Here is a 14881-nt window from a genome sequence, read left to right as displayed (position 1 = left end):
GCATGTTGTTAAATGTAGAGATGGCAATTTGACCCAATTCAAATTTCAGTCCGATTGACCCGACCTAAATTTTTTGAGATTTGATCAGAATTTCAAGGTCTCAAGTCGAGTTCGGGTCAAAAAATTAGGGCCTAATTAAATTCGGGTCAAGACTTGGGTAGAATAGAGACCGACTTAACCTGACCCAACCTATAAAAAAAAAAAGAGGCTAGCACATGCACATCATAATTCAAACGCACACATCACATTCTCAACTTGCACAAGCACATCACATATTCACTTTCTCAATTCTCAAATCTCAATCGCAAATCACAAAACCCATCAACCAAACTTACAATTTACAAACCTTAAGTCAAAATCCAGCCACCACCAGCGTGAATCTGTTGTAGCTCGTCAACGTATCGCGTCTCCTCCAAGGCCCAAGTTGCCCCGCACACGGCGTGACTGCACAAGCCCAGTGCCAGGCACCAACCAACCATTTGTGCAAAAGACATCTCTATTATCCTCTGCAGCACCACCGCCAACCAACCACCACAAAATTGATAGCCAGACAGCCATGCTCTAGGGGGGAGAAAGGGGATCGAGCCGCTACCACCATTAACTTGGTAATTTATAAATATTAAAGAATTTTTTCATTTAAGCTTATTGATTGTTTTAGAATTTTAGTTAAATATATTCATGATAATTAATTCAACTGATGTGCAAAAACGTATTGTGCTTGTACCGTATGTTATGCTGTTACTGTAAATATTATATTTTAGTTAAATATAAGGTTATGAATATTAATCATTATGTTGTAATTGTAAATTAAGGTTAATCATGTTTTAAGTTTATAAATTAACTTAAAATTTATAAATTTAATCATGTTTTAAGTTTAATCATGCGTATAAATTAACCTAAAATTGTTACACATTTAATTTAGGTCATTATGTCAAATTCGGATGCACGAAAATCGAATTCGCATGAAGATTTTAATGTGGGTGAAGAGAATAAAGATGATGTCGTTCAAGCGGTTGAAGCAGCTGAAAAGGTTAAAGAGCCATCCCTTAATGATGATAAGGTACGACAAAGTACCAATAAAAGAAAGCGAGAAGGGGGCCGACAACCTTCTCATGTTTGGGGACATTTCTCAAAGGTAACATTAATGGTGAATTAAAGGCGAAATGCAACTATTGTCTCGCTAAGTTTGTAGACTTTAATACTAATGGAACCTCTCATTTGAATAGACACTTGAAAAGATGTAAGGCAAAGGGTGTTCCTAAAGTTTTTGATAGTCTTCAAAAAACTCTTAGCATGTTGAAGAAAGATGATGGAAAAACTTATGTTGAGACAAGATAATTTGATCTAATTGTTGCTCGGCAAAAGTTGTAACATTGGTTGTAAAGTATGAGCTACCACTTAATTTTGTGGAGTATGATGCATTTAGGGATTATACCAACCTCGTGGTGAAGATGATGAGTAGAAACACTTTAAAGAGTGAGATCTTTAAATTATATCAAGTTGAAAAGGTAAAAGCAATGGCTTTGTTGGAGAATTAATAATCATAGTAGGGTGGCAATTACTACAGATATATAAAATACTAATAATCAAATGAAGGGATATATGATTGTTGCCGGACATTTTGTGGACAAGTCTTGGCGATTGCAAAGTTGAATTTTAAGGTACTTGACAACTCTACGAAATGAGAGTTATCATAATATTTTTAGGTTTAAACTATTATTACTTAGAGAGTAGATGATGATTTTTTATCCAATTTTTAGCTACATTTTGCATAAGTATCTATTTAAGTTTAATTATAATTGAATATGTTTTGGACCATTTTGTGCTCTAATTTAGTGTACTATTGCAGGTGACTCAAAAGCGCATGTCTTGTTGACGGATGTTGAAGAAGAAGGACTGCATTGTTACAGCAACAAACCTGCAGAAAACTACAAAAGACTTATCTGCATATGAACAAAGACAAATCTAAACTAGAGAGAATGTTGTAGTATTTGTTGTAGCAATCTAAGATCAAATACAGACAAAAATATCCAGACTATTCACGTGCTAATCGACAAAGTCTATTACAGCGTTACTGCATTGCCACTATCATGTGCAGACAAAATAGTGACAGACAATACAAAAAAAAAATGTGGTCCTAGGATGCCAAGACCTAATGCTTTTTTGGTTACCCTAATCTCAAGATATAAAAGAGCATATTTTTAAGGAGAGACTTCATCAATAGTTGACGTATGCAAAGAAAACAAAAGGAGAGATTTCAAAGCTGCAATAGAGGCATTCTTTCGTGGAGAAAAAAGAGAGATAACTGAAGATCAAAGTGTGACACTTTGGATCTTTTGTATCTCAACATTTATATTGTATTTTCCTTGTTTTATTCTCCTTTTGATAGTGTAACTACTGGCAAACACTTGTATTATTACTATTTCAAAGCTCATCATGAGCTAAACCTTAATTTAGTGGGTTTTGAATAAGCTTAATGATTCGTTGATTTACATGTATGTGTTACTCATAATTTGTAGCATTTTGTTTTAATTTTACTTATTGCAATTTTTCTATTTCAATTGACTACTTATTTAGTGGATAATATCCAAGAAGGGGCCTTAAAAAGGTGTGATTTAGTGGAACAAATTAAGATAATACACAGTTTTAGATTAAGTTTCCCAAGTTGAGTTAATCTCGATTTGAATAAGGCAATGCTTAATCTAAAATTAGTGAAAACTTGACATAGGAATTCCTTTTGTAGGGCAAATGGAGTATAAAACGTATAATGCTATATCTAAAGTTAGTTTCATAAGTAATCACTTTTAGACTGCATATAGATATAACATATCCAAAATTTGACAATTGAAGATGCATTCGCGATTCTGTCTAGTACTATAGTAGATGTTATAGCAACTGTACTTCAAGTGAAAGATAGTTAATAACTAGTAAGTGAGTTTAGAATGCAACTATCCCTTTGTCATTGAATATATCTTTGTGCTTGACTTTAGATGCTCTTTATTGTATTTTGTTTATTGCCTTGTTCATTTCATTAGATCATTAATTTCTTCATTTATTGTGTTTTATTTAGTTTACTAAAATTGCACTGATAAGATTGCTATAATAAATTCGCTAAAATCAATCTTTATAGAGACGATCTTGATATTCATCATTATATTACTTTTTATGTACACTTGCACATTGACATGTAACACCAAACCAATACTTTTCTTATTATTTAATTATATTTTTTAAATTTTACTTCAATCTAATTATTTCTAAAATTTAGTTTTTGGGTGATGAATATGTTTATATATTTGCTAGCTCCACGTCAAGTGTGAAAAACAATTAGTGCTTGACTGTGTAACTAAATGGAATTCTACGTATGTGCTTGATGTTGTTGTGAAATATAAAAGTGTCTTTTCTAGATTGCAGCAGCGCGACAAATACTACACTTCTTTGCCAACAGATGAGGAATGAGAGATGGCTGAAAAGATGTTGGAATATTTGCTACCGTTTTACTCGATGATAGAGCTATTTTCAAATACACAATATATGACATCTAATCTTTTTTTTGCCAATGATATGTGAAATGATGATTAACCTGGATCAATGGGAACCTGTGGTTAGAGAAATGGTTGGTCAAATGATTATGAAATTTGATAAATATTGGGCCCAAATACATGGGATTTTGGCGACGACTGTTATTCTTGACCCGAGATTCATGATTCAATTGGTTAATTATTATTTTCCACAACTTTATGGTGAGGGTGCTGCAAATAAAATCCAAAGGATACGCAATCTAGGTAACGATTTGGTTAAATTTTATGAAGGTAAGAATGGGAATGTGAGTAATACAATTGTTGGTGAGTTTTCTTCAGTCGATGATCGCTTTAATTTTAGTATAGGCACTGCTGGTAAATTTTTTAATATACGTAAGTTTGAGACATTTGCGAGCCAAAATAGTGAGACCATGGTATCGAAGTCCGACCTTGAGAGGAACATAGAAAAGCCTTTAGTCAAATCCACTCAAGACTTGAATATTTTGAATTGGTGGAAGGCAAACCAAGGTAAATATCCTATCTTGGCTCAGATAGCGAAGGATATCTTAACCGTTCCCGTAACAACCATTGCCTCTGAATCATCATTTAGCACTAGAGGTATAGTTTTGACTCCACATTAGAGCATACTTCATCCTGCGACATTGGAAGTGCTTATGTGCACTCAACATTGGCTACGGGCGAACTCCAAAGGTACGAATACAAAATAATGTATAAAATATTAAAATAATTGGTTTAATAATAATTTTACATACTTAATTATTTTTTCACTTTCTTTTTCTTTTTCTTTTTCTTTTTCTGTTGTAGGTAAAATTCTTGAAAGTGAAATTTTTACAAGAGAGGAATTTTCGGATGAAGAAGAATGTGGCTTGCAAGTATTAGAGTAGTTTGTTTCTTTTTTCTTTTTTTTATGTTGGGTTGTGGACTTGTAGAATTGAATTATGTGTTTTTATTTGTATGAGACATGAGTTTTTTTTTTTTTTCTATTTGGCTGGGTTATGGAATTAAATTGTGTGTCATTGAAATGGTTGTGGTTGTAGAATTGAATTGTGTATTTTTAATTTGGTATGTGTTGATTATAGTCTTATTAAAAAACATTTCCTGGTATATTTGGTTGCTTAATTTCCAGTTGTTAATTTGATTACAATCACAATTACCATTCGACAGCTAAGCATATTTTCATTTGATCTTCAAATTGACTAAGGTATATGTTAAGGTCATTTAACCAAGTGGAAGTGGTGCATCATTCAAAATCAATTTACTTGAGGTGACAGTAAAGATTAATACATGAGGAACAATTATGGTTGGGTCGGCCCAACCCGAACTTGACCCGAATTAGACCTGACCCAATATATAAAAATTTGGGTTTTTAATCGGATTGGGTTTTTTATTTGAGAAATCGGGGTCGGGCTCAGGTCTGGCCAAGCCCGAGCCCGAGCTGACCCATTGCTATTGCCATTCCTACTCCCCTGTCAATTTTTCCCTCACTTTATTCGAAGGTTTCTCTGAAGTCGTGAGGAACCAAAGGTTGTGGAACAAATATTTTTCTTCTTTCCAGCAATAAGGTTATTTACACTAGAGCTCATAAAATCATGAGTTATTTTTTTATGGCTAACCACCGATAAAATCAGGTTCACTCATTCTCTCATCACCATCACTCTTCATTTTTTAGGCCATGATATTGTATAAGTATATCTTTAATCTATAATGTAATAAAATAATTATGTGCATATCTACATTGTATTATTGTCAATACAGTCAGCAATCAACCGGTTATAATAAAAACTATATTTCATAATTAGTTGAAGGTTTCTTGAATCTGTTGTCAAGGCGACTCCTGCTTCTTTTCCATTTTAGTAGGCTCCAAGAAATTTAAATCAAGAATCAACTGCTCAAATGTATTTGTGATCAAATAATTTTAAATACAACTTATTAAAAATAAACTATGTAAAAAGTCTTACTTTGTTGTCAGCAAAGGCTATCCTCATCCCTTTGTCAGCAGGACGCTTTGGTGATGGCAGTGGGGCGGGTTCGGGGTAGAGATCATGATCCCTGAACCAAAACCCGATTTGGAAGTAATCTCCAAACATGCCCCATATCCACAAAAAAAAAAAAAATTCTTAATTGGGGATAATTTAGGGATGCCCCCGATAATCCCAAAGTAAGTAGGGATTAAAACGAGGACTGATCCCCATTTAATTTTTTTAATAATAATTTTGAATATTCAGATTTTGTTCTAAAAAAATAATCATTATATACAGATTTTGAAACATAAATTTATCCTTGTCTTAAATTGTTGGGCTGTATTGCAATTCCATTGAAAAAAATTATGGAAAAGTCATGAATCTTGCGTGTCCATAAAGAGATGAAAGAAATTGTGTAGAAAGTAATGAAATAATAATATAAATCCTATAATTGAAAACTATGATCAGATTAGATCGGAGACAGACCAAAGCTGAAAGCATAACTAGAGTAGGACATGAGCTACTTGTCGACCATATTAATTCCAATGGAGCTTATCACATTCATGGCCAGGCTATGACATCTAACACTACTAATAATTTCTTCATGGTCTCCATCACTACTTCTTATTCTTAATATCAGAGATCTCAAATTCATGCTAGGTTCTCCTTTAAAGGCTTCATCCTATTTTCATGAGGTCAATATACCCGATTTAATTTATAGTCAGAATCATGGAAAGTTTGATCTTTTATACAATATGTTGTCTAGTTTAATACCTGAAGAACTAGGGAGCTATGTGGTGGTTGTATATCTTCTACTTAGCAATAACATGCTCTCGTAAGATTCCTGGATCACTCTGGAGTCTAACAAACCTTACAACCTTGGACTTGTTTGGGAATCTGTTAACATGTTCTATTCCACCGAAAATTGGCAACTTTCTCAAGCTTCAAGGCTTGTATTTGGGACATAACTAGCTTACGGGCTCTATCCTTAGAAGTTTAGGTTGTCTAAGTGGTTTGGTAAAGCTGAATTTGTCAGGAAATAAGTTATCTGACTAAGTACCCACTAGTTTTAGGAACTTGAATGAGCTACCCCACCTGGATTTAAGTTGTAATAAGCTTAATGGAGAGATTTCTACGTTTTTGTCGCACATTCTGGGCATTTTAGGGCTTTATGTTCAGTTTAGTAAGCTTAATGGTCCACTGGATAAGCTCTTTTCAAATTCAATAGCCTGAAAAATTACAATAATAAACTTGAGTAATAATTTTTTTTATGGGGGTTTGCCACGATCTTCGAATAAACTTTCATACTTAACAACTATGGATTTGCATCTAAACAAGTTCATATGAGAGATTCCTCCCGACCTTTGTAATCTTGTGCAACTGGAATACTTTGATTTTTCAATGAACATGCTAGGTGGACATATTCCAGAGAAGGTATGAAGTTTGCCTAATCTGTTATACTTGAATTTGGGAGATAACAGATTGGAAGATGAGGTGCCGAGAAGGGGTATTTGTCGAAACCTCTAAATAATTTCACTCACCAAGAACATAGATCTCTGTGGAAAAATTATGGGTTTAGATTACCAGGTTTTGACCTTTAGTAAATTGGCCCTATTTGGAACTGTTGTTGGCTCTGTTCTTGCCATTGCAATTATTGTCTCTATGCTGTGGTGGATTCAAAGAGGCAATAGGCAACGTGATCTTGAAGCTACTGATGAAAGAAAGTGAAACAATATCTCTGATCAAAATAAATAGAACCCGTTGATAGAGCATCTGAGCATCAACTTAGCCATGTTTGAGCCGAGTCTCGGGAAGTTAACTTATGATCAGATTGTTGCAGGCACCAATAAATTCTACGAGAAAAATGTTATTAGAGGTGATGACTTTGGAATTGCATTCAAGGTACTAAGCTTGATGGTAAAACTGTTACAGTAAAAATTAAAGCCAAGCTACAGGCCAGGGATGGAAACCTTGGGCATGGTAAAGTGCCAGAATATTGTGCAGTTGCTTGGTTACTGCCCAGTTGGTGAGAAGAAGCTAATTGTTTACGAGTATATGGTTAAGGGAAGCTTAAATGATTGGCTAAGAAATCAGGTTGCGTCTCTTGATTAGGCCAAACACTGCATAATTGCATGTGGCACTGCTCGTGGCATAACATTTCTTCATCATCGCTTTCAACCTCATATTATCCACAGAGATATAAATGCTAGCAACATCTTGCTCAACGAGGATTTTGAAGTAAAAGTTTCAGACTTTGGGCTTGTTCGACTGATCAGCGATTGTGAAAGTCATACAAGCACTGATGTAGCAGGCACAATTGGCTATATTCTCCTAGCGTGTGGGTGAGCTGGGATGGCTAATGAAAGAGGTGATATATATAGCTTTAGTGTTGTCCTACTTGAATTGGTGATTAGAAAACAGCCCACAGGACCTGAGTTTAAAGATAAAAATGGTGGGAACTTAGTAGATTGGGTATTGCAAATGATGAAGAAAGAACATGCTGATTAGGTTCTGGACTCTACAATACTTAATGCATATTCAAAACCATCGATGCTTAAAATGTTGCAGATTGTCGTTGGTTGCATCTTCGATAATCCTACTACCAGGCCTACCATGCTTCGCGTGCAGGAATTTCTTGAAAAATATCATACTGGAGAAAACTTTGGAAGATATTAAAATAGAAAAGGGGGAATCCGCTGGTACAAAAAATATATAACTGAGGCAAGGTTGCAAGAGTTTCTACTGCTAATCTAATCATAATGTAGCTTCAAAACATTGTATTTTCTATCAAATTCATTGCTTGGAAGCTTCGATATTTTTGCAACTCATTTGGAAGCTACACTAGATTTTCTTTGGCCATGTGCTAGAGCTTGCTATTTTATAATTCGTTTTTCCAAAGTTGTTTATTACTTCATGTTCTTTTTTTTTTTTTTTGGCCTAATTCACTTGCTGCTAACATGTGGATTTTCATCTGCAAAAAATGTTGAAGCTTTCTACACTATTTGCTAAAGTTTATGAAAGTCTATTAATTTCAACTTAATTATAAATTACCTCAACAAAAGAATCCCTTAATATAAACTCTATTTACTAAAGTTTTTGGTTGGTTAAATCATGCAGGTTACGTATATGGATGTAACATATAGTAACTACATGATTTAATTGGCCGAAAAGCTTCAGCAAATTGAGTTTATATTAAGGGATTTTTTTATTGAGGTAATTTATAATTAAGTTGAAATTAGTAGACTTTCATAGCCTTTAGCAAATAGTACAGCAAGCTATTTGCAGATGAAAATCCACATATTAGCAGCAAGTGAACTAGACAAAAAAAAAAAAAAAAACATGATGTACTAATGAACAACTTTGGACAAGTGAATTATGAAATAGGAAGCTCTAGCATATGGCCAAAGAAAATGAATAATATATTTTATATGTGAGTAGATTTCTACTGTAGCTTCTAAAGGAGTTGCAAAAATGTCGAAGCTCCTAAGCAATGAATTTGATAAACAATCAAAAAGTTTTGAAGCTAGATTATAATTGGATTAGCAGCAAAAACTCTTGTAATCTTACCTCAACTATATATCTTTTGTACCAGAGGATTTTCCCCTTTCTATTTTAATAGCGTTCGAAGGTTCTTCCAATATGATATTTTCAAGAAATTTACTGCACACGAAGCATACCAGGCTTGGCAATAGGATTATCGGAGACGCAACCAACGACAATCTGCAACATTTTAAGCATCAGTGATTTTGAATATGCATTAAGTACTGTAAGATCGAGAACCTGATCAGCCTATTCCTTATTCATCACCTGCAACCCTGAATCTACTAAGTTCCCACATCTTTATCTTCAAATTTAGGTCCCGTGGGCTGTTTTCTAATCACTAATTCAAGTAGGACAACACCAAAGCGATATATATTATCCCTTTCATTAGCCTTCCTGGCTCGCCCATACTCTGGGGGAACGTAGCTAATTGCACTTGCTACATCAGTGCTTATATGACTTTTACAATCGCTGATCAGTCGAGCAAGCCCAAAGTCTAAAACTTTTGCATCAAAATCCTCATTGAGCAAGATGTTGCTAGCTTTTATATCTCTGTGGATAATATAAGGTTAAAAGCGATGATGAAGAAACACTATGCCACAAGCAGCGCCACATGCAATTCTACAACGTTTGCCCCAATAAAGAGACGTAACCCGATTTCTTAGCCAATTATCTAAGTTTCTTTTGACCATATACTCATAAATAAGTAACTTCTTCTCACAAACTCAGCAATAACCAAACAACTGCACAAGATTCTGGTGCTTCACCATACCCAAGGTTTCCGTTTCAATAGTGAATCCTCAGTCACCCTATCTTGTAGCCTGGCTTAACTTCTTGACTGCAACAGTTTTCCCATCGGGCATAGTACCTTTAAATACAGTTCCAAAGCCACCACCTCCAATACCATTTTTCTCACAGAACTTGTTGTTGCCTACAACAATCTGATCATAAGTTAACTTCTAGAGACTTAGCTCAAAAATGGCTAAAACATGTCTAAATGTCAAATGTTGCATCAATGGGCTATTTTTATTTTGATCGGAGATATTGTTTCACTTGCTTCCTTCAATAGCCCCAAGATCTCGTTGCCAGTTGCTTCTTTGAATCCACCACAACACAAAGATAATAATTGCAATGACAAGAACAGAGCCAACACCAGTTCCAACCAGGGCCAATTTACTAAAGGTCAAAACTTGGCAATCTTAACCCATAATTTTCCCACAGAGATCTCTGTTCTCAGTGAGTGAAATTATTGAGAGGTTTTGACAAATACAATTTCTCGACACCTCACCTTCTAATCTATTATCTGTTAAATTCAAGTATAACAGATTAGGCAAATTTCATATATTCTCTGGAATATGTCCACCTAACATGTTCATTAAAAAATCCACGTATTCCAATTGCATAAGATTACCAAGGTCGGGAGGAATCTCTCTTGTAAACTTGTTTAAATGAAAATCCATAGTTGTTAAGTATGAAAGGTTATCCAAAGACTGTGGCAAACCCCTATTAAAGAAATTATTACTCAAGCTCATTAATACAATTTTCCAGGCCACTGAATTTGGAAAAAAAACTTATCCAGTGGATCATGAAGCTTATTAAATTGAACATAAAGCCCCACAATGCCCAAAATGTGTGAAAAAGAAGAAGGAAGCTCACCATCAAACTCATTATAGCTTAAATCCAGGTTGGTGAGCCCATTTAAGTTCCCAAAGCTAGTGGGTACTAAGACAGATAACTTATTTCCTGACAAATTCAGCTTTACCGAACAACTCAGATGACCTAAGCTTCTAGGGATGTAGCCCGTAAGCTGGTTATGTCCCAAATAAAAGCCTTGAAGCTTGAGAGAGTCACCAAATTATGGTGGAATGGAACCTGTTAACAACTTCCCAAACAAGTCCAAGGTTGTAAGGTTTGTTAGTCTCGAGAGTGATCTAGGAATATTACTAGAGAGCATATTATTGCCGAGTAGAAGATATACCACCACCACGCAACTCCCCAATTCTTTAGGTATTGGACCAGACAACATATTGTATGAAAGATCAAACTTTCTGTAATTATGGCTATAACTTAAATCAGGTATATTGACCTCATGAAAATAGGATGAATGCTTTGAAAGAATCGGCCTAGATAAATTATTATAAGAAAGATCTAAGAATTGTAGCTGAGCCAGGTCTGCAATCTTCTCTGGAATTGACCCGTTGAGATTGTTGTTTCCTAGTTCCAATATGTTAAGTGAAGTGCTGTCTCCAAGCCTCATTGGAATACTCCCATTAAAAAAATTTGAATTCAACTTAAGAATTTGAATACTTCTGAGGTTCCCAATTTCCTTAGGTATTCGCCCTGTTAACATATTGCTACTCAGATCAAGCTTCTCCTAAGCAACGACATTACTTATCTCCAGGAAAGAGAACCCTCCATTAGATTACTAGTTGCATTAAACTCCATCAAGTTCTCCGAGTTCCACATACTCACTGGTATTAAGCCAGTTAAATTGTTATATTGAAGATCAAGAATCTTCAATGGCAACTCCAAGATTTACTCAGGTATGGAACCAGAGAAGCGATTATTACTAATACCAACTGACTAAGATTGGTACACCTGCCAAAAACATCTTCAATAGTTCCTGAAAGCATATTCCCATCAAGATTAATCTCCACAAGGGATTCTGAATCATTCAATTCTCTTGGTATGGAACCAGACAACTTGTTGTTGCTCAATCTAATATACTTCAACATAGAACAATTTCCAACCTCTAGTGGGATTCGGCCAATGAACTGGTTATTATTCAGCCAGACGGATTCCATTTGGTTCCACTTCCCAAGCCAAGAAGGCAATGGTCCAGAAAGCTGGTTCATTCCAGCAGAAAATGTAAAAATCTGTAGCTCGGCCAGCTGCTCAGGCAATGACCCGGATTAATATGATTATGACACATGGCGACTATAACATTATAGGACTTACATTCATTTATTTATGTTTTTTTCCCTTAATAATAACGTAAAGAATATTTTTAAAACAAAAATCTAATAGCAAAAAAGAATCCCACTTTATGTAAACTCTAATCTTCTTCTATATCTTCAAAGCTTGCAACTTCAACCCATTATCAACATTTGTAATATAAATCAAACATGAAATTTCGTTGTAGTTTCAATATATTTTTCAAGCTTTCTTTCAGATTTGTAAATTTCAAATTAAAAGTATTTTGGATTGCTCAACTTTATTTGTCATCGGTGCGAAACTAGTAAATCTTTTATGACAAAAGAAGATAACGTTCGATTTATATATATTGAGTTTCTTTTTATTCAACATTTGTCTTTAGAGAGAAAATTGGTAGAGAAGACGAAGAAGCTCTCCTTTGAATTTCATTGATCTAAAACCATTAAATAAATTAAAATCAAATCTAAAATCATTCGATCATTAAACACTTTTTTGTTTTTTATTTATTCTGTCCAGAAAATATATCAAACATACATGAAGTAAAAATTTATGTGATGATAAAAATTTTAAAACTTAAATGTGGAAAGTAATTTATAATTATGGAAGCAAAAAATTATTTGTTTCATTACCTAATAAAGAGAAAAGTAAAATGAATAGATATCAACAATTCAATGTCATGGTTGACATTTATAATAATGTTATTAAAAGTTTAGGAAAAATTAGCTTTCAAGAAAGCACCACTGATTTAAAATTCTTACAGTTACCAAGCTCAGATTGTATTGACCCAGTGAATTGGTTTATGCCAAGATAATGGTCACTGAGCTTTTTCAAGTGGCTAATTTCAGGGGGAATGTTACCAGACAGTAAGTTATTTGACACATCCAGATAACTCAAAGACTGTAAATTTGTGAAGAGACTTACAGTGAGTGAACCTGAGAGAAGATTGTCACTGAGGTCCAAGTCCTGCAACCGAGTCAATTCACCGAGTCGAATCGGAACTGTTCCATTGAAGCCATTGCCGGAAAAATCGAGGGACTTGAGCTGTTTCATATCCCCAAGCTCAGATGGCATTTCCCCGGTGAAAGAGTTGGAACAAAGCGAGAGAGTCTCGAGCCAAGTCAGCACACCGAGTTGACTCGGGAGAGAACCGGACAGCTGATTTTCACCCAAAGACAGCATTTTCAGACGTTTAAGGTTGGAGACTTGAGGAGAGGGTTGACCAAAGAGAAGGTTTTGGGAGAGGTTAAGGACTCTGAGTTTGGAAAGATCGAAGAGCAAAGGAGAGACAGGGCCTTTGAGTGACTGAGTTCGGAGAACCTGAGAGACAACTCGGCTGTGTTTACATTTCACACCAAACTAGTGACAATGCCGAGTCGTTTTGTTCCATGAAGAAAGGACTTGAGGATTTTGAAGGGAGTTTTTGAAATAAACTAGGCTTCTTCTTTCATGTTTTTCTCATCAATGGTGGTAAAAGTTTCAAAACTTAAATAATTGGGTCAGAGTAGGAGCTTAGCCATTTTCAGAAAGCAAAATGAAAGTTGCAGAGAGGTTGAAGAAGCGAACATGACAGAAAATGGGACCACAAAACAAACACTCACTCACTCTCTTATTATAAACATCACCTCACAAGCTTGAAACGCCGCCGTTGGCTACTAAAAGGTGCTGCACTTTGGCGCCAAATTAGAATGAGTTCCACTGAGGTAATGAAGGGAAAATTAAGTCTATAGTTAGCCTAGAGAAGCATGCTTGAAACGCAGGGATTACAGTGTGGACTACGTTTAGATGGTCCCAACAATCACTCTGGAAATATATCTGGTTCAAAACTTTTGAGTTAGATATTTGATTTTTTTTAAAAAAAAAAAAATAGCTGGAAGTTAATATACTTCCCGTATGTGATCACATAATACAGTTGTGTTGGGTCCAGAAAAAGGGAAAATTACAGTAAGTTTGCACATGGTTTGCTGTCAAATGGGCAGATAAATAAATGTGTGGTGGATCATGGACGTATGGATGGGCCACTATAAGGAAAATGACTTTTAACGCAGGCAATGCTTGTTGCTAAATGGATTTCACAGCACACATCTGCAAATGACTTGATATTACTAAAAATAGTAAACTTTATAGGAATTGAATGACAAACATTCAATAGTACCTCTCATTGACGATCGAAGAGATTAATATACAGCAGCAACTCCTCCAAGTCCTTCAAAGCATTAGCAATAGCTAGTCCCAGTCTCCTAGATAGAGTTTTATATGGCTGCCCTGCACAAAGTATTTAGTTGGCTTAGTTCAGGAAGAAAAATGCTAGTATGTGTATATATGAAATAGTAAGGTTTTACGTCAATTCAACCTAATTTAGGACTATTAAGCATTAATTATATTTACAACAATTAGCTTGATAGGCAGCTATCACACAATAACTTTAATTGAGTACGGAAAATTATTTATGGAATAGTTCATAAGAAAATACAAAATACCTAGTGAGTAATAAAACTTTTGAAAAAGAAGTTTGAATATTGAATTATCAATAGTCAGCTATTACTTAATAAAACTTTTGAAAAACTTTTTTTTTGTAATTTTAGTAATAAAGAACATCCTATGTGATTAAAATAGTGCAACAACTTAAGAGAACTGCTCTCTACTTTTGACTTTCTACAAGCTCTGATTTTTGAGAATTTCTTCTTACTTTCAGTTAATTGAAAACTCACACTCTAATTCAAGCAATTAGGCAAACCCAACATGCACAACCAAGCATGCCCAAAAACCACAAAAACAAAGACGATAATTAAAAATGAAATGACTTAAAAGTAGCTTAAAAATGAAGTCCAGAAAGAATACTTTGATGGCCTTTAACATAATCACTGCCCATAAATGTAAATTGTATAAAACCCCATAAATTATAAG

The 14881-nt window shown here is 34.7% G+C and overlaps 1 protein-coding gene and 1 long non-coding RNA gene across 4 annotated transcripts; one reads left to right on the top strand and one right to left on the bottom strand.

The window, feature by feature from the left end:
- The first annotated feature begins 531 nt into the window (after positions 1-531).
- On the top strand, positions 532-1907 carry LOC112096711. The gene is made up of 3 exons (XR_002904560.1): positions 532-605; positions 923-1135; positions 1850-1907. It is a non-coding gene; the product is annotated as an uncharacterized LOC112096711 (long non-coding RNA).
- LOC112096710 (probable LRR receptor-like serine/threonine-protein kinase At5g45780) lies at positions 1822-13697 on the bottom strand. 3 transcript variants are annotated; one of them, XM_024180076.1, is made up of 2 exons: positions 12899-13697; positions 1822-1918 (listed from the first exon to the last, which is right to left on the bottom strand). In XM_024180076.1, the coding sequence occupies exons 1-2, from the start codon at positions 13154-13156 to the stop codon at positions 1841-1843; spliced, it is 336 nt and encodes a 111-aa protein (XP_024035844.1). In that variant the 5' UTR covers positions 13157-13697; the 3' UTR covers positions 1822-1840. The 3 variants fall into 3 exon arrangements, 2 of the variants coding, with proteins under 2 accessions (XP_024035844.1, XP_024035845.1); XR_002904559.1 differs by having other exon boundaries at positions 1901-1928; XM_024180077.1 differs by lacking the exon at positions 1822-1918 and adding an exon at positions 5546-5591.
- Between the last annotated feature and the right edge of the window lie 1184 nt (positions 13698-14881).

This window comes from Citrus clementina, unplaced genomic scaffold (genome assembly GCF_000493195.1).
Source record: "Citrus clementina cultivar Clemenules unplaced genomic scaffold, Citrus_clementina_v1.0 scaffold_7, whole genome shotgun sequence".
NCBI lineage: Eukaryota > Viridiplantae > Streptophyta > Magnoliopsida > Sapindales > Rutaceae > Citrus > Citrus x clementina.
Note: the sequence above shows the minus strand (reverse complement) of the source record. Positions and strands in the feature narration are given on the sequence as shown.